The following is a 23242-nucleotide window of genomic DNA, read 5'->3' as shown; positions in this document are numbered from 1 at the left end:
AAAACTTAGTGTGAAGTCCCATTCATATTGGACCCCTTGGACTCAGGGTACCCACAGGGTCTCCTCTTCCTTATTCTTGATTCTGTAACCCAGGAGTTGGCAAACTATGGCCATATTAGGCTTGTTGCCTATTTTTGTAAATAAGATTTTATTGGAAGACAGCCATACTCATTCATTTACCTACTGGCTGAGGCTGCTTTTGGCTACAATGGCAAGGTTGAGTAGCTATCACATAGACCATATGGCCCATAAAGTCAAACACATTTATTCTCTGGCCCTTTAGAGGAAAAAGTTTGAAGGGCCCTGCTCTCATCTAAGACCGAGCTGGTTTCCCCTCATAGTTCTTCCCTGGATCTTCCTTAGCAAAGCCACCCTGCTGGGCTCCAGACCAGACAGCTAGGAGGAAGAACTCTTGGGAAAATGGCTGGATTTGTGCTCTCTGCACACAGCAAAGAGTGCATGGGGTGAGAATTCTCTCAGAAGAGCCCAGATGAAAAATGTGAAAAGGCAGCCACAGACCTGTCGTTTGTCCTCAGGAGCCTTCAGAAAAAGTGCATTAATCAGTGCAATGGCGTAGGTCTGAATCTCCTGGTTGGACCTGTGTCAATGGAGAAAGAAGGCAGAGGGAGATTAGAAGACTGAACAGCAAGATGATGCTTAGAAATGGTTTAAAACAATCACTCACAGATTATAAGCAAATAATGATCTGCAGCTCAGTCTCAAAAGCATTCAAAGTGGGCATGCTCTTGACCCAGCAATTTCACTAATAGGAATTTATCCTAAGACAGTAATCAGAGAGCTATGCAAGAGTTACTGACAAGGCGCTTCATTAAAGCACTATTTAAAAAAGAATGGAAAGTAATCCAAATGGTCACATTAGCCAACTGTTTATACATATGAGAATCTTAAGTAGTTATTAAAAGTCATGTTTTAGGGTAAAGATTCTTAACCTGGGATTCAGGGATGGGCTTAGAGTATTTGTGAACCCCAGGAATGATACAGAAATTATTCTATGTAGTTTGCTAACTAAGTGGTATTTTTTCCAAACTGGTGAGAGTATATACTTGTTACCAGATTTTCAAAGGTGTCTAGGTTGCAAAAAAGCCTTAGCACTACCCTTTTAGAAAAATCTTTGACATGGAGAAATGTTCAAGATGTATTATTCAGTTAAAAAAAATCAAGGTACACATAGTATATATAATGAGATCCCGATTTTGTTAAAAATATGCATAAAAATACTGAAGGGACATTCTATTTAATGTTTAACAGTGGGTATGTCTGGAGGTGAGATAATGGGCAAATAATTTACTTTTTGGGTTTTTCTGTATTTTTAAAGTCTTTGACTATAAACTTATTTTATTATGAACAAACAAAATACAATCATTCTCTGGAATCTTACAATCCTGGTACTTGGCATTTCCACCTGCCATGTCTTGGGTGCATTCTGTGGCTGTCTTTCCAGAGGGTCTGATGGGCTTCCTGGTTAGTCACATGGTACCCAGGGAGTCTAACAGAAGGCACTAAGTGTCCCTCAGCCCAAATAGGAAAGCATATAAGTTCTGGTGACAGCTGTGGGCTGAAAGTATTGGCTCCTATGAAATGCCATGTTCCCCTATCATCCCTAGGGAGGCAACTGGGGCCACTCCGAATTCAGAGACAAAAAAAAACCCAGAGAGGTAGATGTGAGGTTACAGGAAAATCAGAATTCTCTATCTGGAGTTTATAATGTCCCTCTCACCTTAATCAACCTTGGTGGCTCGCTGGGTATGAAAGCTGAGAATAGACCAGGCATGGTGACTCACACCGGTAGTCCCAGCTACTCAGGACGCTGGGGTGGGAGGACTGCTTGAGCCCAACAGTTTGAGACCAGCCTGGACAACACTGTGAGACCCTGTCTCTACAAAAATAAAAAAAAAAAAACTAGCCAGGTGTGATGGAGTGTGCCTGTGATTCCAGCTACTCAGGAGGCTGAGATGGGGAGGATTGCTTGAGCCTGCAGTGAGTTATGATCATGCCACTGTGCTCCAGCCTGGGCAGCAGAGTGAGACCCTGTCTCAAAAAAGAAAAGCAAAGAAAGCTGAGGCTGAAAATTCCTTAAAAGTGACAAGGAGAAATCAGAATTGCAAAGAAATAATTGTGCTTTCTTTTTACTTGGATTAGTGGGGAAAAACAAGTTGGGAGCATAGCTGAGTGAAGACAGGGCCACTATAAACTCCCAAATCTGAGAGCTATGACTTCCCCTCGAACTGGTGGGGGATTCAGGCAACATTCTGACAATGTCTAAAAAGACAGAAGTGAACAACAGTCAGAAGAGAATCAACAGGAGTGCCACCGCTGTTTTGCAAAGTCCATCTTCCTTACATGGTGTAGGTTGGCTGGAAGTGAAGTAAAAACAACGGAGACGGGAAAAACATTGCTCCAATGGGTTCATTTGTCATATGGTCTCAGTATCTGGTAAAATGTTTTAGGATGTGATAAGAGTCTTAACAAACAAACAAAGGAAAGAAACTCCTGAATTTACTGAATACCTAACCCAGGTTGGCCACTATGCTGGACCTTTTTAAAATCTCCTTTGATCCTCACAGTGTGAGAGGTGAAGATGATTAACCTATTCTAGAGATGAAGAAACTAAGGCCAGAAGAGACTAGGTTACTTGCTGATGGCAGAGACCTAGTATGCAAAAGAGCCTGGATTTGAACTGATATTCCAAACTCACACCTGTGTGATATTTCTTACAAATCACCCACAGTGCATCGTCGGTTCAGTGAGCATTCATTCAACAAGTACTAATTGAGCCTCTACTTAAATCAAAACAGGGGATACAACAATGATTGGTCTCTGTTTCCAGGGGGCTCTTTATTCAAAATGGGCAACAGATAATAAAAATCCAGTATTTTATACAATTATCATAGGTACAGAGACTACTGGGCCCATGTGAGAAAGCATCTAATTTTGCCTGGTACCACCCTGGTATGGGAAGACTGGGAAAATCTTCATTTTAACCTAAGGGGCAGACAGAGTTACAGAGGATTTTAGGCAGGAGCATGACATGATCAAGTCTGAATGATGGGAGAAATTCTGGCAGGAGTGTGGAAGAGGTGATGAATGAAGAAGCCAACCAGCAGCTTGGAATATAAGCAAAGCAGAGTAGGATTGGAAGACTTAAAATAAGAGGAGAAAAGAGGACAGACAAGTGAAGGGAGGGAGGTATAGGGTCTTTTACTCACACCTGGAGGTGTGAGATGAGCTGTCCCACGGTGATTTCCTCGGCTATCTTCTGGTACAGACTCTGGCTGTTCAAGACCATGCTCTCCAGGATGGCCAGGGACCTCTGAAGGATTGACACGTCCACCATGGGCTGGCTCACATACCCTGCAATCTAGACCCAGAGATGGCATATCAATTGAGAAGCTCAGGGCCCAAGAAAGATAGAAGCTTAGCATCTGATGCTAGCCCTTGAAGCTCTCTCTGCTTCACATTTGGGCAGCTGTTGCTAGGTGGATAGTGGTATCTGGTTTACGGCTACCCTGGCCAATGTGCCAGGGATTCCCTTGGCATGGATACCTTAATCTCAGATTATAGTATCCACTTGTGTTTCCTCAAAATCTAAAAGCTTAATTCTTTTTATCAAAATAAGGGTTCCAGTTTGAGAAAGTGGGGTATAAAAAAGCAGAGGATTTTACCGATACTAGGATCTCATTTTATCTCCATGTACCTCCCCTGACACACACTCCCCCTAAACACACTTAGACTTTCAGAGGTAGAAAGGACCTTGAAGCCTTTTACTCTAATCCTTCTTCTCAGTCCCCATTATAATATCCTTGACACATGGTCATTTCACTTGTGTCCAGTGTCGGGGAGTCCCAATGTCCTAAGCCAATGATAGCTGAAGTTCTAGGGTAGCAGATAGAATATTATTCATTGGTTTTAGTTCAGTTTTCTAAATTGACACTGCTCCTTTGTGTAAAAGAAAGGAGGGTAAAACCAGAAGTACCCTCTCCTACCCACTGAACTTAGTCTGAAAATCCAAACAGGCTACCTTGCAGATTTGTAAATAGAAGGAAAATTTACAAATGAAATGCACATTTTTTTTTTTTTATATACAAAGAGAAGAGAGAGCTCAGGAAGTCGGTCAAAAGACTCAGGGCTAGTACTGGTTGACTGGCTGGCTTTATCCCCAGTCTCACTGGCGATCTAATTCTACTTTGATCATATTTAGTTCTGACGGTCCAGTTCCATCTCAGTGCAGGCCCTGAGAATATAACAAAATGCAAATCTTTCAGAAGCCACAGAAGACCAGAGCTTGAGGATGAAAAATCTGGCCCTAGGGAATATAAAGCTGATCTCACCAGAATGGCGATATTGCCTGTATCTCCCCTTAAGCCCTGTGAACTGGCAGCTGAGGGAGGAGAGAAAGACAGAATGTTGGAGGCCTCACCTGCTTAATAAAGGTGATTGAAACCATGTCCCAGGAGACAATGCCATGGTCCATGAGCTCTAGGAAGGCAGTCAGGGTGAATGCCAGCATCTCACTGTAGCTGAGACATGTGCAACACACACACAAAATAGACAAAGATTCAGATCGGGAAACACAGGTGTGAGGGCAGCCACAAAAAAGATGAATTTCAATGTGAACACCCATGGGAAATCAGTCGATGCAACTGTAACTGTGAGTGCCTGTGTGCACACCTAGCCAGTGTAGAGCAGATTCAGCCCAGGTATCTATTGCTGCCAAAAAAAAAACAAAAACAAAAACAAAAATGCTGCTGGGTAATTAGATCTTCCTTCTCCATATGCTTCATCCCAGGGACACAGAATCACTTATCTATTTCCCAAGACCAAAGAAGACATTGGACTTTTGTCAAACTCCAACACCTGTTGGGGGAACCTAAGGAAGCGTAAGTGCCATGTTAACCTTTGGGCCAAGAGGCAGTAGAGTGCAAGAGATGGGTTCAGTTCCTGTCCACCTTACTAACCAAGCAAATTTTATCTTTTCAAAATTCAATTTCTTCCTCTGTAAAATCAAGTTAGTCTCACAGCGTTAACCTCACAGGGTTGTGGAGAGGGCAAGATGATGACGTATGCAAAGCTCTTATTCTAGTGCTGGTAGAGAATAAGGATTAAAATGTTTTCTCTTTTTTCTCTTCTCCTTATACATTTAATCCTTTATACATCTGTACAGTGCTCGAGAATTAACAGATGATATTCCTATTTACAAAGCATGTTCAGACACATTCTCATTAACAATACTTCTCACAATAATACCGCAAGGTAGCTATTATTATCCTCAGGTTAAAGGGAGTGAAACTAAGGCCAGTCTAACCCTGCACCCTTGGGAGACTGTAGCACTATCGGTGCTGATGGCAGCTGAAGGCTTCAGGACCTCAGTACAGCTGGAAGATCCAATATGTAAAACAAGTATCTATGATTAGTTACTTGATTTGGCTGACAATTTCAATAGTTGATCTATGGGCTGAGAAGATTTCTGACTCCCTCTTTGGCAGGTTAGGCTCCAAGCACCTGTTTACTGACTGCTGCTCACAAGGCACAGCTGCCCACCACATGCATGTCAACTCTGGGGTATGATGAAGATGCTTGTGGGTATCACAAAGTTCTGGTCTCCTCCTCCCTGTGCAAAAGTGTGGCAGGGAGATGGTGAATGGGTAGGTTGAAACCTGTGGTAAACACAAAGGAAGGCGTGTGTGTGTGTGTGTGTGTGTGTATGTATGGGGTGGGAGGTGACTGGAGAGGGAGGAGCAGGGGATGATTAGACAGACACTTGGGAGATATTGGACCATCTGCTCACTAACCCTCATCAGATCAAGCATTTCCAGCAATTAACAGGTCTGTCACGAAGTGACCACTCTCGTCCTGACTTCTCTAGCCCCTATTTTCACTGCTCACTTGGCACAGTACTGTTTTGTACTATTATTTAATTTGTGAGAGCCCAAATAGACTACACGATTTAGAACCACAATATGGAATTGTATCTCTCGGTATGGACTCTAGTGCTTGGCACACTGCTCTGCACACAGGTGGTATTCAATAAACTCCTTATTTGACTCAAGGGAAATGAGACTAGGATGCCCTGTGGGATGTAGTAAATCGTCGAAGTCCTTGGAACCAGACCTTAGTCATACTCACTGGGACAAGAGCTTGGTTCCACTTTCCACGAGCCTTGTCAGCACAATGATGCCATCCATGTTGATGAACTCAGTAGCGAAAGTCACGTCGGCAGAGAGCTTGGCCAGCTCCTTCATAGCATCCAGCCGGGTCTCCATGTTGGATGACTGGGTCCTCTCCATCAGCTGGCGTGCAGCCCGGGACTAGGAGGCCAGGGACAAGATATGTGCCATCTGCTCCTTGGAGCAGGTTACTACTCTGTGGATGGCTCACAGAGGCCCTTCTGTGGACATCCAAACCTGAGGCAGAACTAGTTTTTTCACACTGCTTAGGAGTTGCTAAATAAATGTTTGTGGAATCAATCAGGGAGTTATTAGTATGCCAAAACCAATCTGTAGTTATCTGCATCTTTTCTGTACCACTTTGGTCTATGGATTTAAAAAATTCCTACCAAGGGAATACTGGAGGCATCTGGGAGGCCCACTAATGATGGTAAGTCACAGAGAAACAGATACTGGTTTAATAGAGGAAGGTTTTCTATTAAAGCTGTCTGGCTGGGTGCAGTGGCTCATGCCTGTAATCCCAAGGCTTTGAAAGGCCAAGGCAGGATTGCTTGAGGCCAGGAGTTAGACACCAGCCTGGGCAACAGAGTGACACCCTGTCTCCACAGAAAAATTTTTAAAATGAGCCAGGTGTGGTGGTGCACACCTGTAGTCCTAGCTACTCAGGAGGCTGAGGTGGGAAGACTGCTTGAGCCCAGGAATTCAAGGTTGCAGTGAGCTAGGACTGCACCACTGCACTGCAGCCTGGGTAACAGAGCAAGACTCTCAAAAATAAAAAATAAAATAAAATTGGCCAGGCACAGTGGCTTACACCTGTAATCCCAGCACTTTGGGAGGCTGTGGCAGGCAGATCACGAGGACAGGAGTTCGAGACCAACCTGACTAACATGATGAAACCCCGTCTCTACTAAAAACACAAAAATTAGCTGGGCATGGTGGCATGCGCCGGTAATCTCAGCTACTCAGGAGGCTGAGGCAGGAAAATTGCTTGAACCCAGGAGGCAGAGGCTGCAGTGAGCCAAGATCATGCCACTGCACTCCAGCCTGGGCAACAGAGTGAGACGTCATCTCAAAAAATAAATAAATAAATAAATAAATAAATAAATAAATAAATAAATAAAATAAATAAAATAAAATAAAATTTATAAAACTGTTAGACAGCAGAAAAGGTTTCTCTTGAGGTATTAAGCTCCCTGTCACCAGAAGCAATCAAGGAGAATCTGGACAACCATCTGTCAGAGACGCTGTAGAAGGGATTCTTGCACTGGGTGAAGAATTTAATCTGATGTCCTCTAAGGTCCCTTTTAATCCTAAAATGTGAAAAGCCTGGCAATTTTTTAAAAACTTTCTCTCAAAATACATATGATTGTTCCTCAAAGTGATAGTTCTGGGGAAACTTTAAGAACATCAAGGAGCCAGAAACAATTTCCCAGTTGTTTTTTGAAAATGAAGGCTGGTGAGGACAAAACCTCCTCCTAGCACATGAACTTTTCCTAGCAGGATGCCTGCCACCTTTTCTGCAAGCTGCGGCTAAAATCCCTCCTCTAGCATTCACTGGGCTTTCCTTCTGCTGAGCTTGTTTCTACATAGTGCCTCACAATTTATTGTTTCATCATTCTCTGTTTTTTGGGTGTTAATTTAATGTCCTCCACTAGAAAGCAAGAGACTTAAGAGCAAAAACACTCCTGTCTTCTTTCCTTTTTCTCAGTGTTAAGCAAGTGACTGGAGCCCAATTCCTGCTGCCGCCAAGGAGTCAGGCCTGCTGGCCCTCTCCCCTTTGCCTCTCCTCTTTTACTATTACAAAGCTGGCCCTTCAAAGCACAGTGCTCTCTGCAATACAGAAGCCCTCAATATCTCTACAGTGGAGAAAATGTGCGCCACGGGAAAAGGTCATAGCATAGAACAATCTGAAGAGCACTGGTCTGTATCCCACTTAGAAACCTCCAACTCCAAATGTCAATTTTCCTCCTGAGACAGCATTTCTGGGCTGCTGCCTCCCGCTCCAGAGAGATGTGCATCTGGGAAAGTCAACTACACTGTGCAAGAGGTCTGTGAAATGTGTCGGCACTTCCATAAAAGTGAGTAACTCCCAGGCTGTCGTATTAAATTACCAGAGCTTAGGAGGGAAGAATGAAGTCCTTAAGATGAGAAGAGTTCAGGAGAAGAGGGGGAGGCAGAACAACATGATGGGAGGAATATGGGCCTAGAGTCAGACAGACCTGGGTCTGAGAGCGGGCTTGGCTACTTTATTAGCTGTGTGACAAGTGGCAAGTAATTTAACCTCTCTAAGCCTCAGTTTCCTTGCCTACAGAATGGGGCTATCAAGAGTACCTATCTCATGGGATGTCTGTAAAGATTAGATGATTTAATTACACAAAGTATTTAGCAAAATACAGGCATTCAGTAAACATTGGCTGATATCACTTCATACCTCCCCTCCTCTCAGATGAACCAGTCTCTCTCTGCACCAAGAAAAGAGGTGCCATCATGCCCTTAATTTTCTAGCTGCCCTTCTACAAATGTAACCAAAGGTGCAACCATATTGGCTGTCTTCCTCATGGGCCTAGCAGTCAAAGTGATTCCCTCTACCTGGGCTTTGAGTCTTTCCTCTCCTGGTTCACTAAGGTCCTGTTCTATTGATTACCTGCTTTCCTGCACCTTCAACCTTCCTCTCTTCCATCTGAACACATTCTTAAGGGCACATAAAAACTGCAACAGTAACAGCCACCACGAAGGGTGAGAAAGGTGGGGAACTGGGCAGATGGGGACAGGAGTTGCGGGGAGACCTTAGGCTACATCTCTGTGAAAATTTTTGATTTGTGAAACACATGAATGCTTTACCTGCTTTTAAAAAACACATCTTTCTGACTCCACGTCCCCTTCGTGTTATCACCTTCTCTGTGTTTTCTTTTAAAACCAAGCTTCTTGATACAGCAGTAGACTCAAAGTCCTTACTGTTTTACCTTTCTTTTACTTGACCCACTTCAGTCTGGCCACCTGACCTCCCCACCATAACTTTTTTATGAGTATCACCAGTGTCCTCTAACCTCCCAAGTCATTAGACAGCTTTTCTGCTCTCAGTTTACTAAATCTCTCTGCTTATTAAAAATTGCAGACCATACTTTCCTCAGTCCTGACACTCTCCCTGTCCAAAACTCCTCAGTCACTTCACATTCTTGGTGTTCTTTCTACCCTTCTCGTTGCGTCCTTAGTGACCTTTAAGGGGTGCTCTTGCAGAAACCAGGGTCATCCTCCATTCTCCCCTTTCCTTCCACATCCAGCATATCACCATACTCATAAAGCTTACCTCCTAGATACTCTTCATATCCATCCTTTCATCTCCATTACCATTTGCCTTCACTGGGCTGTTAACATTCCTTGTTAGCCTCTTCAAAGGTTCCTACTACCACCAACCTTCTTCTTAAGGCCCATCTTCCGCATGGTCACTAAAGTGATCTTTCTAAAACTTAAAATCTAAACATAACGTATCTTCCTGCTTAAAATTCTTCAATGTCCCCAGTTTCCTTCTGGACAGAGTTGAAACCTATGAGTAGGCCATCAAGAAACCTTGAATATCTGGCTTCTCGATGACTGCTACAAGCCTCCAGCCATCCAGCACTCCTGCGTTTCCCAAACACAGCATACCTCTGTGCCTTGGCATATGCTGATTTCTCTGATTGGAATACTTTTCCTTTTCTTATTTCTCTAGCTAATTCTTGCTCATCCTTTTAACATCTGAGCTAAGTGATCCCTTCTCTGGCAAGACTTTCTGGAAATCTCCAGGCTGAGTTAGATGGTCCCCTTTGTGAGTTCCCACAGCTCCCTAAGCAACTTTCTCTCAAGACCCTTGAGACAGGCCTTCTATTGCATTTGTTTACTCCCCACTAGGTGGTGAGAACCAAGCAGACTTATTTTCCTGTACTATTTCCTGATACAAAAAGACTGACTTTCTTATCTCCAGAGTCCTTATTTCTAGAACAGAGCCTGGCCCATGGTAGCTGCTCATATTTGTTTGTGACATGAATAAACTCCTAAGGAAGGAAGAATACCTACCGGGGAGATAGCCAGTTGTAAGATTGTCCCATTCTTAATGTCACTGCGAGTCTGGGTAGTGAAAAACAAACAAAAATGTAACTAAGATAAAATGTTAAAGTGGTACAAGCAAGTTGAATCAACAATAATGTTTTGTCTTTTTTACAGTAGATGTAACTGAGGCTCTTCAGTTGGGCCCTCTTCTCCTGCTTATTCCTTGGCAAAGAGCTTCTAAGATCCTCTTCTAGCACCCTGGGCACTCAGGAAGTAAAAGCCACCTTTTTCTAGCCACTAGGGAAGAACAAGGGCTGGTGTTTCCCGGTCTGTCCAGAGAATGACTCTTTACCCAACACATGGAAGCTACCTGGATGCTGAGTGAAGATAAATAGTGCTGTCTCCTTGGGTCGTTTACTTCCAAGCAAGGCCCATATTGATTTTGTCTCTCCCTGTACTAACCTGTTCAGTGATGTACAGCTGAGGACCATCTGCGTAACGGAGGGTATAATACTCTGGGTTTGGCAACGACCACCTATGCAAGAGAAAAACAGTATATCCCACTTGGCCACTCTCTTGTCCAGAAGCTGCTCATAAGTAATTTTCAATAGAGTTGCTCAAGGGATTGGGTGGCCTATTTGGAATACAGCGGAAAAAAACAAAGCTTTAGGTTGTCATGTTGAAAAAATCATGGCCTCAGCCTTTTGTAAAGACGAGCACCACAAAAGGAGGTGCGCAGAACTGAGGAGGGGTCTCAGATCCTACCTCAATAGGGCAATGCTAGACTTTAAGGAAAAAATTAAGAAGTATAAACGTCTTAGGGGTATGGTTGTCAACTGTACTTCCTTCCCAAGACAATGATTCCCAAGACCCCCACGCTGAGGACCTGCCTAACTGGAGATCCTTCCCACAACTCCCCTCAAGGTGTGGCAGTGCTCTTTCAGTCGGAGCTGCCACTGTTGAAAACGAGGTCCGTTTCAACCTACCCATCACAAACTTCCTTGATAATGGATGCCAGGGGCCGTTTCTGAAAGAGAGAGAGAGAAAGCCTTCAACAGCAGCAATATCCTACTCATGCCAAGGTTCTGACAAGAGGGCTGCCAAGCAAGGTCAAGCTGGGGCATGGGAATGAACTTCTTTCCTAATAACTTTTGTTGAAGAGGAAGCCTCTCCCAAGCCATGGTGACCGACCTTCCCTAGGATGGGCCAGGCCCAAAGCTTAGCCTTCCTGTTGCTGGTTCTTACTCTTGATGCCGGTGGTCCCCATCCCTCAAGATGTCCTCTGCCATGCACTCCCCAGGTGCCTTTCCATGAACCACTGCTTCTCACTTCAGGAGCATACCTGGTCGATTTCAAGGAGCTGGGCGTTAGCACCTGGCCACTCAATGGCCACTTTGACAATGTCTGACGGTGGTGGCATCTTTCCCAATGGGCTCTAATTCTGCAAGACAAAAACACAGACACGGCTGCCTGGGGAGAAAGAATCAGAAAGGTGGAAAAAGAGTATTTCTTCATTTTTCACTCTTGTTACATGTTCTCAAGAGTCTGAAGACAGACACTGCATAAAGTAACACAAGAAACTACTTGGTTTGAATTTTTCTAGATCATACCACAACCTCTGCTTGGGGTTTTGTCTATTGAGATTAAATCAGCAAGAAGAAATGGGACAAACTATCTATCATCCATAGATCAGCCAGTAGCAAGATGTGCCAATGTGGTGCTTCTGTTTAAGAGTCAAGAAGACTCAGTGGTAGAGGAACGTATTTACTGCAAATTCCTGTCTTGAGACCTTGGGAGGAGAGAAGCATATGCTCCGAGACAGATAAGAATAGACAGCCTTTTCTTGGTTGAGTGGTTAGCTGGAGGAGCCAGGCTACTTCTTTCTGCAGTCATCCTAGGAAGATCCCAGCGTCAGCAGGGCCCAGCTACATGCTCTCTTGCTTCCTCCGCACTCATCGATGCCACTCCTTTCCCCTCAAAGGACACAATGCAAAGCCTCCTCTGTGTGGGACGACATCAGAAAATGGGGAAGATAACTGGGACAGGAAATGCTATTTTCGTCCCTACTGCCAAGGGCAAGGGCGGCTGACAACTCAAGTGGAGGGAGGTAAGGATATCCTCACACAAGGGCCCCTCTTATAAGGACAAGGCTTTGCAAGTACCTCTGACCCCCTCCCCCACTTGTCTCCAAAATAAAGGAAAATAAATCATCTTGAGCAAGTCTGGAAGATGGGCCCATGTGACTGGTATCCTAGGCAACTCTGATAGCTTACTGGTATTCCAAGCAGTAACTAAAGCATTCTCTCTCCAAGGTCTGACGAAGGGAAGTCACTTGGCTGATGGATTATTTCAATGTATATTTACACTCCTTGACTACAGGTCCAGGAGAGGCCTCTCTCTTAATGAAAAAGACCTTTCTGCATCCTCCAGGTTTAGCCATTCACCCACAATTCATGCCTCGCTAATGGGGACCACCTGCCTCTCCTGGCGTACAAAGCATAGCTGTCACGAGGCTATTATGCATGTATGCTATCAATTTTTCAGCCCAAACACAGACGTCAGTTCTCACAGCCTGGTAAGTATAAACCTCTTAGATGAAAAGGAGTAAAAGTCCTGTCCCCCACAAGCCCACCAGCCTCAGAAAGGGGGATGCTTTCATGACCATTTCCTAGTCAGGATGGGATGCTTCAGAAATCTACTGTCATAAAAAGCCAGCATTTCCAGAACATGACAATGTAAAGGAACTAGTTTTCCAAGTGCTTTCACTTATCTTATTGTGTCCTCCCAGCAGCCCCATGAATTAGGCAGAACAGGATCATCACCTCCATTTGAAGATGGCACAACTAAAGCTCAGTGTTTTGTTAAGTGCCCAAGATCACCCAGCTAGTAAGTCATAATGTGGGGACAGAACGTGGACTGGCTTCGGCCAACGCTTTCCCCTTTTCCTCTGAGCCAGCCTCAACTTCTGTCCACTGCAATTAAACGCAGCCTAAAGGGATTGAAGTGGGTAGGCCTTATGGCCCCCAAAGCTTCCATAACTTCTGCAGCTCATGGCAGAATTTTTCACACGTAATTTCTATGTGCCTAGACACACGACAAACCTCAGAAAAGAAACTGGCCCTATCTGCATAATTTCTGGGGAGAATGCTCTGCTCCAGTTACAGCAAGACAGGGAGTTCTTGTTCTAGGGGTGGCGCCATCAATCTCTGGATGCCTAGAGATGCATCCTTATCCTTATCGGCAAAGCTGCTGCAATTAGTAGACAGGACTGCACGGTTGTGAGGTCAATTTTAAAAACTGAGATATAATTTACATACAATAAAATGCAGAGGGCTTAAGGGTACATATGTTTGTATATATAAATATACATCATATAAATATACACATGCATCTTCCTATAACCACCACTCAAAACGAGACACTGAACATTTTCATCACCCTAGAAAATTACTTCATACTTCCTCTTTCCGTCAATCCTTCCAGTCCTTTAAAGGGGAATTTCTGACTTCTTATCATCATCCATGAGTTTTGCCTGTTTTTGTACTTCGTATAAATGGAACTATACAGTATGACTTTTTAGATCATTTGTTTAGTTTGGCTTCTTCCTATTTTTAAAATAAGCAGGTATAGAAGGTACAACAGAAAAAGCACTGGGCTGGGATAATTGTCCCTGCTGAAACAAGTGACTGGATTTAGAGCCAAAGGCCTCAGGACCCAATCCTAGGTCTTTCACAATGTATACATGTCAGTTTTCTTCTATTAAAAGATGTGAGTGTAGAACTAAAGCATGTCTCAGGTGACTTCTAAGTCTAAAAGTCCGTGATTCTTAAGTGGAATTTTAAAAATCCAAGTGAGGATGCCCATGTTAAAGTCCTTACCAAATGAAGTTACACCCTTCCTTAATTTCGATGGTGCTGCTAAGAAACAAACCACATGATTTTTAACTCCTTTCTGAACACCATCTTTGGAGATAAATAAGATAAAGCTCATTAGGTTATAGCTATTATTTTCTCTTGACCCCATATGACATATCCTAGATTGACTCTCTCTTTATTAAAGTTAGCCCTGAATGATTCTCGGCTGTTCAAAAATTCATATATATTTTAAAGCATGGAGATTTGCAACCACCAAACTATTTGAAAGCTATTAATAAGCCCCCATTCTCAGTGACTCTGTCTTTCCCACAAAACCCAGGCAGCCTCTCTGAACTGAATGACACTCTCCACAACCCTGCCATAACTGATGGGACCAAAGTGAATACCCAACTTTAGCTGAACTATTCCAGTTCTTTCCCTTGAATTTAAAAGACACAGACTGGCCGGGCGTGGTGGCTCATGTCTGTAATCCCAGCACTTTGGGAGGCCAAGGTGGGTGGATCGCCTGAGGTCAGGAGTTTGAGACCAGCCTGGCCAACATGGCAAAACCCCGTCTCTAGTAAAAATACAGAAAGTAGCCGGGCGTGGTGGTGGGCGCCTGTAATCCCAACTACTCGGGAGGCTGAGGCAGGGAGGATGGCTTGAACCCAGGAGGCGGAGGTTTCAGTGAGCACAGATTGCACCATTACACTCCAGCCTGGATGACGGAATGAGACGCCATCATAGATAAATACACACATATATACATACAAACAAATAAAAGACACAGACTAAGGTGATAATGACCCTGGAGAAGTAAGGTCATAGTAAGCTTCAGAGCGAATACCATGGCAAGCCAAAGATTCGCACGAGCCAAAGATATGGAGAATAAAAAACCAAAAGCCTTTCAGAGGAAGTGATTCTGCAGGAGGAATCCATAAATATCTAAATGAGCTGAGGCCAGAAATCAGAAAGAGATGGGAAAAGCTATTACCTGCTAACTTCCCAGATTATGTGGCTATACTTCCTATGCTTGGGGTACCTGAAAGTCCACTGTATCCTGCCAATAAAACTCCTATAAATTAAGCTAGTCTATGTTTCTACTCATTGCAACTAATAAGCCTAAGACCACAGCTGCTCCCAAGCTCTGCAGGAACTCTAAAATGGAGGTCCGAGTAGACAGCAGCATCACTGGCATACGATGATGGTACTGGGTAAGCACTTAATTAACAATGGCTGAATTAATGAGAGCACAACCCATGGGTTTGCTCTGGTTTGCTCTTACCCACTAGATAAGTCTGATTTGTTTGAAACAGATCGGTTATATGGTAACTTCATAGTAATCATATATCTAATAGTAACGTACAGGTAGCCTCTTTATTTTTATTTTTTAAAATTTTTTTTTTAAAAGATGGAGTCTTGCTCTTGTCGCCCAGGCTGAAGTGCAATAGCATGATTTCAGCTCACTTCAACCTCTGCCTCCTGGGTTCAAGCGATTCTCCTGCCTCAGCTTCCTGAGTAGCTGGGATTACAGATACTCACCACCACGCCCAGCTAATTTTTGTATTTTTAGTAGAGACGGGGTTTCACCATGTTGGCCAGGCTGGTCTTGAACTCCTGACCTCAGGTGATCCATCCGCCTCGGCCTCTCAAAGTGCTGGGATTACAGGCGTGAGCCACCGTGCCCAGCCCAGGTAGCCTCTTTATAGTTGATTGCTCACTTCTGTATCATTATTATAGTTGATACTCATAAGAACTCTGAAAAACATTCCTATCTTACAGGTAAGGCAACTGAAGTTCGGACGGATTGACAAACTTGTTCTCCATGTACCTCTTTCTACACCTCTCTCCTAAAAGAAGGAAGGAAAGAAAAAAAATGGAGGGAAAAGAAATAAAACAATAAATCAACCCAACACATCAGAACTGGGTCTCCAGCCTAGGTCTTAGGACTCCAAAGCTAGTTCTCATCCCTCTATATAATACTTCCTTAGATGATGACATTAGCTAGCAATTACATAATGCTAAGGCACTATTTTAAGGGCTTTACATATATTAATTCATTTAATCCACACAGCCATGCTGTGTGGTATGTTATTATCCCCACCTTAGAGATAAGAAAATGGAGGCACAGAAGAGTTAAGTAGAAGGCTCAGTGTCACACAGCTAGCAAGTGGCACAGCCAGAATTTGATACCAGATTGTCTGGTGTTGCTGGAAAGCCATGAGAAAGCAGGTGGCTCTGCACCTGACCCGCAGCAGGTGCTTTGTGGAGATTTCTGATTTGTGTATCTGAAACCAAAGCACACTGAGGCTAAGAAACCTTCACAACAAGAACTCACCATTGTAACAGAAGACAGCTCTCCACTGTCTACAGGTGGGCCACACTCCCTCATGTGCTATTTGGTCCTTTACAATCTAGCCATCCTGGACTACGGGCTATTTCTATAAGGCAGGCCATGTTCTTTTAATTCTTCTGTACCCTCGCACATTCTCTTCCTCCTACTGACTGTCAGAAGAGCTCCTATTCAAGCATCGGGGCCTAGTTCAGATGTTACCTCCTCCTTGTACTAGTCTTAGCTTTCTCTACTTTCCCTGGCAAAAGTAAATAGGATAGGGTCCTCAGTGTTCTCACAGCATCCTGTTCATACTTCTGTTAATGAGTATGATTTTGTCATACTCTATTACAGTTACATATTTACGCATCTCCACTAGCTCCTCCTCCAGGACAGGTATAACTCTGCAGTCTCATAACCTAGCACAGCACTTGGTGTCCAGTGAAGGCTCAGTAAGCACCTGTGTCTGCTTAAACCCAATGGCTCTGACTTCTTCCACTCCTGTGAACCAGGCTGGCTCCAAACAGACAGGGACAGGCATGAACTGTGCAGGTTGTCTGGTGTTCCCTCTGTGTCCCAATACCCTCTAACTACAAAGTATTTCCATTGTTTAACAGTTTGTTTTGGCTGGGGGCAGTGGCTCACACCCGTAATCCCAATGCTTTGGGAGGTCAAGGCAGGAGGATCACTTCAGGCTAGGAGTTTGAGACATGTCTCTACAAAAAATAAAAATTAGCTGGGCATGGTGGCGTGTGCCTGTAGTCCCTAGTTACTCAGGAGGCTGAGGCAGGAGAGTTGCTTGAGCCCAGGAGTTCGAGGCTGCAGTGAACTATGATCATGTCACTGAACTCTAGCCTGGGTGACAGAGTGAGATCCTGTCTCTATTAAAAAATAAAGATAAAATAAAAAACTTGTTTTCATATCAAACATTAGAATAAGTCTTACTGAAAAATCAGGGTTAGCACCCCTAACTCTCGTTAAAAGAAAGAGGAAAACATCCCTCTGCCTTTCTCCCTATGGAAAAGAAACATCAGGAGATAGGAGACTAGAAATAATTCTGTTCTCCAGATAATATTCCCAGAATAAAGGATCTCCTTATAGGGAACCCTTCCAGCACGTTTGCTTACTCCCTTCATTTTCATTCTAGAAAGGAAGTGGAAATTAGGTCAAAGGAATTCAATAACATTGCAAAATTCTCAGGGTTATAAATAGCCTCTTGCTCCGCCACTCAGCAGTAGTGTAGCTCAATTGCAAACCACCAGCATAAGGGAGCTGTAGTTCCATATCCAGGCCCAGAGGGCCCCTTCCGGATTAAACAACTCTCCACCCTTCTACCTTCCACTCCTCTTTAAGCATTAAAGATATAAGGATGATTTGGAAAACTCAAAATGCTACAAAACAGGAGACAGGCACACACTGACCTGATGACTATTCTACTATAAGTCATAAGAATGAAAGGCCAGTTTTTCAAACATAGAGCTGGGAAAAGTAGAGAAAAATAGGAACATTAGTGTCTCCAGTGGAGCAGTCTCTAAGTGGCTTCTAGAAGGTGTGATTATAAAATCAGCACTGTTACAGAAGCCCCATGGAGCTTTATCAATCACCCATGCAGTGGCTGCTGCTTCGAGGAGCTGGATTCTGAGAGCAGGGTTGGAAACCCAATCTTAAGGAAGGAAGTGAAAGATGATCCCCTCCTATTAGTAAGGAATTTGGGATGAAGAATGCCAGGTTTCCAGCTCCCCTCCTTCCCCCTATCCCTTTAAGGATAAGAACGGATATGTGCTTTTTGTTCAGTTATTTTGCTTTTGATTTGATGAAGGAGGCATGGGTAAGTTTCGTTTATGTTTCCTGCAACAGAATGCAACCTCATCAGGAAGGCAAGTTGGAGTCACGCCCTCTTTCTAATCAAGAACACAATCTCTATAAAGGCTTCCCCCTCTGAAATCTTCTCATCTGAGAAGTGACTCAACTTCCCTTAGTTCAGTCCACTGAATGAGGATGAGACTCTGAGGTACAGAAAAGGGAGGATTTGACCGGCAGAGATTAAGGTTCTTATGTTTACTGCTGGAAACCCTGGGAAGGACCACCATACCAACAGCAGCTGAGGTTTCCCCTCTTTGTTGAAGTGTGTTAGACACAGGACTCATTCAAACATGGTTAAAAGCCACAAACCTACATAGAGGCAAAAGTGTGGTGAGAAGGGGTGTGGGGGCAGGGGAACTGTTTGGGTTTCTTCATCTTGATTTCTGCTGTAGGAACGGCCTGGGTCTTCTCTTACCCTGCATAGACACCTTCTGTAGTATTCCTATACTTAAAGAATAGTGCTTAAGTAAGCTCCTTAGCAGAGCATTCAACTTACTCCAGTTCCACCGTGGCTCTGTGGTGGAACTGGCTTTCAGATTCGCTTTTGCAGATGCCATGTTCTCGCCAGACCACCTGTTCCCTGAAAAACCATGCTCTTCTGAGTCTGTATGTTTGCTTGTGCTATTATTTCTTCTTCCTTGTCCAGCTGGCAAACTTCTACTCAACCTTCAAGGCCCGGCTAAGATAATCACTTTTCTATGTGGCTTTCCTAATCCTCTCACCTCAGGGAAAATTAATTGCAGCCTCATCTGTGATCCCAGTCTTTTGTACATACCTTCATGATCCTACTGATTTACAATTCTGTATGTGCAGTCTCTTCCCTGGCCACGATAGGTGTGATATGCACATCAGCAGCGGCAGTATCCCTGGGAGCCCGGACCCACCCAATCAGAATCTGCCTTCAAACAAGATCCTGGGATGGTTCAAGTGCATGTTCAAGTCTGGGACATAGGCTCTAGATCAGATAAAGTCTGAGAAACAGTGGTTCTCAACGCTGGTTGTGCACCATCAACACACACCCCAGGTCATTTATAAATTCCCAGATGATTTTAATAGGTGACCAGGGTTGACCCACAGCTCCAGGAGAGGTGACAACCTGAGGGCAAGGACTCATGAAGCCTGAGTCTATTCCCCCATCTACTCTTCCCCCAGTTTGCAGCACACTGCCTGCCACATAGCTGTGTCCACAGAATTCCACAGGAAAATTCCCTCCAGGGTGCCTCCAGACCTAAATGCCTTTAGAAGAGAGTGAAAACACCACTGACTGAGGATTATTAATTGCCTAGACTTTCCAAATCCCTAACTACAATGACTGAAGAGATGAATTTACAAAAAGTCACAGAGTTTACAAACCACTTACCTCAGTTTTTGGAAATGAGAAGAAACAAACTGAGATGGAAAATACAGATGAACTTCAGAATTAAACTTTAGAAAACCGTGGCTGCACAAGGAGATGGAGCTTGGATAGGGAGTGAGTGTGGTGTGCTGGTAGGAGTCCTGGGTTATGACTAAAATCTCGAGCTGTGAACTCCTTCAATACCGACCATAACAGCACAGCATTGTTCTCAGTGTAAAATCAGGCCAAGCCCTTTCATTATATAAATAAGGGAACTGAAGTCCAGAGAAGCTGGCAAGGCCATGCCACAGTTAGGGACAAAACAAGGCCTAGGCCCCCACTTCTGGTTTAGTCCTCCTCCTGCAGCACAGTTTTACCACAAGCACAAGCCTTTCTGGACCTCAGGTCCTGATCTACATGGGGGGCTGGACTAGATGTTTTTGAGCTCTCTTCCAACTTTGGCCTTCTAGTGAGGCACTGTAGCTTAACAGTTAGGAGCTGTGTTCTGGAGTGGGAAAGGCCTGAACTTGGATCCTAGCACTAACAATTTCCTTACCTGTAAAATAGGCATTAGCATCAACCCTACCCCGTAAAGCTGTTGTGAGCATCAAGTGGGATAATAAAGCACTAAGCATAGCAGAATTCTAACCATGTGAACCTGAAGAAACTGCAAAAGCTCTGAAACCACGTTTCCCCAACACAGTAAGCCCTACCTGCCAGGCAGGTATATTGTGTATTGTTGACAAAATGAGAGAGAATATGTGAAGGCAGTCCGGGAGAAAAGTCAATACAAAAGGTAAAGCATTTGTTGGTGTTCCACTATTATTATTACTATTTCCCAGTGGAAGAACTTTGGAAAATGTTATGATCAATTCCAAAGCAGCAGCTAATACAATGCCTGGCAAATAATAAGTGCTCAACAAATATTTTCTAGTGACTCACATGAAACCAGCATAGCATGCCTAATAGGGTTATAAATTCAAATGTCTTAGGCAGCCAAGCAGGTAAGTAAATAAAACAAGCAGCCTCCATGAAGGGTCTGTAACACTGCAAAGTACCACCTTGCCTACAGGAGTTTAAATCCAACATTTTTAAAAACACATCGTGCAGCTTGGCCAAGACAGCCACTTTGCAGCCTCTAGCCCATAGTGATTCTGGCTCTTCATTACACCACATGATGCCTTGCATACCATCTAGTCATTTTATGTGATCCAGTCTTGTCTTTGCAAGTGTACCTGAAGCATCCTGAAGATGAAGGCTATGACATACACCGCCTAATCACTAAAAATGGCCTAGAACAGTGCTGGTCACATGGTAGATACTCAGTGACCAATTGCTGAACTGGGGCTGTAGGCTGGGTGCTGAGGCTCATGCCTGTAATCTCAGAAATTTGGGAGGCTGAGGTGGGCGGGTCACTTGAGATCAGGAGTTCAATACCAGCCTGGCCAACACGGTGAAACCCCATCTCTACTAAAAATACAAAAATCAGCCAGGCACGGTGGCGGACACCTGTAATCCCAGCCACTTGGGAGGCTGAGGCACAAGAATTGCTTGAACTCGGGAGGTGGAGGTTGCAGTGAGCCGAGATGGCACCACTGCACTCCAGCCTGGGCGACAAGAGTAAAACTCCATCTCAAAAAAAAATAAAAATAAAAATAAAGAGAGAAGCCAGGCTGTAAACTCAAGCCTACTATTCCCAGCACCTCTGAGATGCTGCATGGTATGTATGTTTTTCTATCTAGGTCCTGGGACCAGACTTAGTCCAGGCTGGGCCGAGGTATGGTGACCGGGTCAAAGGACATGCCTTGCAGGGTTTTCTTCAACTGCATCAAATACGCTTCTTGCTGAGCCACCTTGGCAGGTGGTACTGCTACATCTGGACACATTATCTCAGCACAGAACAAGCTAGAATATGCTGTACATTGAAGTTTTTTTTTTTTTTTTTTTTTTTTTTTTTGAGATGGAGTCTTGCTCTGTCGCCCAGGCTGGAGTGCAGTGGCGCAATCTCGGCTCACTGCAAGCTCCGCCTCCCGGGTTCACGCCATTCTCCTGCCTCAGCCTCTCCGAGTAGCTGGGACTACAGGCGCCCGCCACCACGCCCGGCTAATTTTTTGTATTTTTTTAGTGGAGACGGGGTTTCACTGTGGTCTCGATCTCCTGACCTCGTGATCCGCCCGCCTCGGCCTCCCAAAGTGCTGGGATTACAAGCGTGAGCCACCGCGCCCGGCCTGAAGTTTTTAAAGAAGTTTGGTCCCGACTTCCTGTATCCTCAAACTTCCTCTGTACCTCCTAGAGTCGGCGTGAGATATATAGAAAGACCAGACTGAAGATGAACAGATGAGGTCCTAATCCCACCTCCTCCACTTACAAACTCTAGAATTATCCCTGGCAGGCAACCTCTTTTAGAAGCTTCACTATCGCTATCAGTAAAGTGCAGATAACAATAGTTATCTCAAAAGACTTTAGAGGGTATACAAAGTGTGTGACACTGTATAGCCCAATGCCACAATCCCTGGCCACAGGTGGTTACTAAGCACTTGAAAAGTGGCACAGGCTGCCCTCCATGTAAAATACAAACCAGGTTTCAAAAACTTAGTACAAAAAACAAGAACGTAAAATATCCCATTAATAATGTTTTAATATTGATTATAATAATATAATTTTGGAATATATTGTTTTCCAAATATAATAATTTGGAATAATTATTATATTATTTCAGCTGTTTCATTTTTTAATGTGGCTACTGGAAAATTTAAAATTATATCTATAACTCACATTACGTTTCTATTAGACAGCAGCATCACTCTAGCATTGAGCCTGGCACACAAAGAGCATTCCAAATGTCAGTTTCATTCCCCTACAGGTAGGACGTCAGTGACCACGATTCACACCCCCTTCCTCTTGCCAAATTCAAACCCTGCATTAATTTATTTGGTAAATATTTATATTGCCTGGCCCTGTGTGAGATGCTAGAGATACAACATGAAGCAAAACCAGACACTGCCTTCTTCGTGGACCTTACAATCTGGTGGGATGGACAGAGAAATATCAATACTTTGTAAAACTGCAGTTGTGCAAATGTTGTGAAGGACAAGTACCCAGGGTGATAAAAGTGGGGTGCTGGTCGAAAAGTCAGGGACAGGGATGCCTCCCCTGCAGAAGTGATGCTTAAGCGGAGATCTGAAGGATGAAGAAGAGTTTACAAGACTAAACCACGGGAGGAAGAGCAGACCAGGGAGAAGGAATACTAAATAAAAGGCTCCAAGGAAGGCAAGAGCTTGGGATGTAGAAGGAACAGAAAGAGGCCAGTGCGTGGAAAGCACTGAGCAAGCGGACGGACGAGTAGACAGACTTGGGAGACGTCAGCGGGACCAGATCTCCAGGGCCTGGGTGAGGTTCTGGATCTGACCCTACAAAGGGGTGGGACGCCGGGCCAGTTTCATGCCCTAAGTATCCAGATCTGCTCTGCATTTCTCGGCTGGGCGCGGTGGCTCACGCCTGTAATCCCAGCACTCTGGGAGGCCGAGACGGGCAGATCACTTGAGGTCAGGAGTTCGAGACCAGCCTAACAAGGTGAAACCCCGTCTCTACTAAAAATACAAAAATTAGCTGGGCGTGGTGGCAGGCGCCCGTAATCCCAGCTACC

At 44.2% G+C, this 23242-nt stretch overlaps 1 protein-coding gene across 8 annotated transcripts in view; it reads right to left on the bottom strand.

Annotated features, from left to right (window-relative positions):
• ELMO2 (engulfment and cell motility 2) overlaps positions 1 to 23242 on the bottom strand; it is a 72355-nt gene that overhangs the window by 16737 nt on the left and 32376 nt on the right. For 3 of the 8 annotated variants that reach the window (XM_055266032.2, XM_055266031.2, XM_063634188.1), the window contains exons 2-9: positions 11554 to 11681; positions 11198 to 11238; positions 10674 to 10746; positions 10239 to 10289; positions 6145 to 6326; positions 4439 to 4538; positions 3228 to 3379; positions 520 to 598 (exon numbers count right to left, since the gene is read on the bottom strand). In XM_055266032.2, the coding sequence (XP_055122007.1) occupies positions 520 to 598; positions 3228 to 3379; positions 4439 to 4538; positions 6145 to 6326; positions 10239 to 10289; positions 10674 to 10746; positions 11198 to 11238; positions 11554 to 11631 (756 nt within the window). In that variant the 5' untranslated portion in view covers positions 11632 to 11681. Of the gene's footprint in view, positions 1 to 519; positions 599 to 3227; positions 3380 to 4438; positions 4539 to 6144; positions 6327 to 10238; positions 10290 to 10673; positions 10747 to 11197; positions 11239 to 11456; positions 11682 to 12000; positions 14592 to 23242 lie in introns of those variants that run through there. The other 5 variants (XM_055266037.2, XM_055266035.2, XM_063634187.1 and 2 more) reach the window with 4 other exon arrangements.

The sequence above is a fragment of the Symphalangus syndactylus genome, chromosome 24 (assembly GCF_028878055.3).
Source record: "Symphalangus syndactylus isolate Jambi chromosome 24, NHGRI_mSymSyn1-v2.1_pri, whole genome shotgun sequence".
NCBI classification, from domain to species: domain Eukaryota; kingdom Metazoa; phylum Chordata; class Mammalia; order Primates; family Hylobatidae; genus Symphalangus; species Symphalangus syndactylus.
This window is presented reverse-complemented; position numbering and strand designations above follow the sequence as displayed.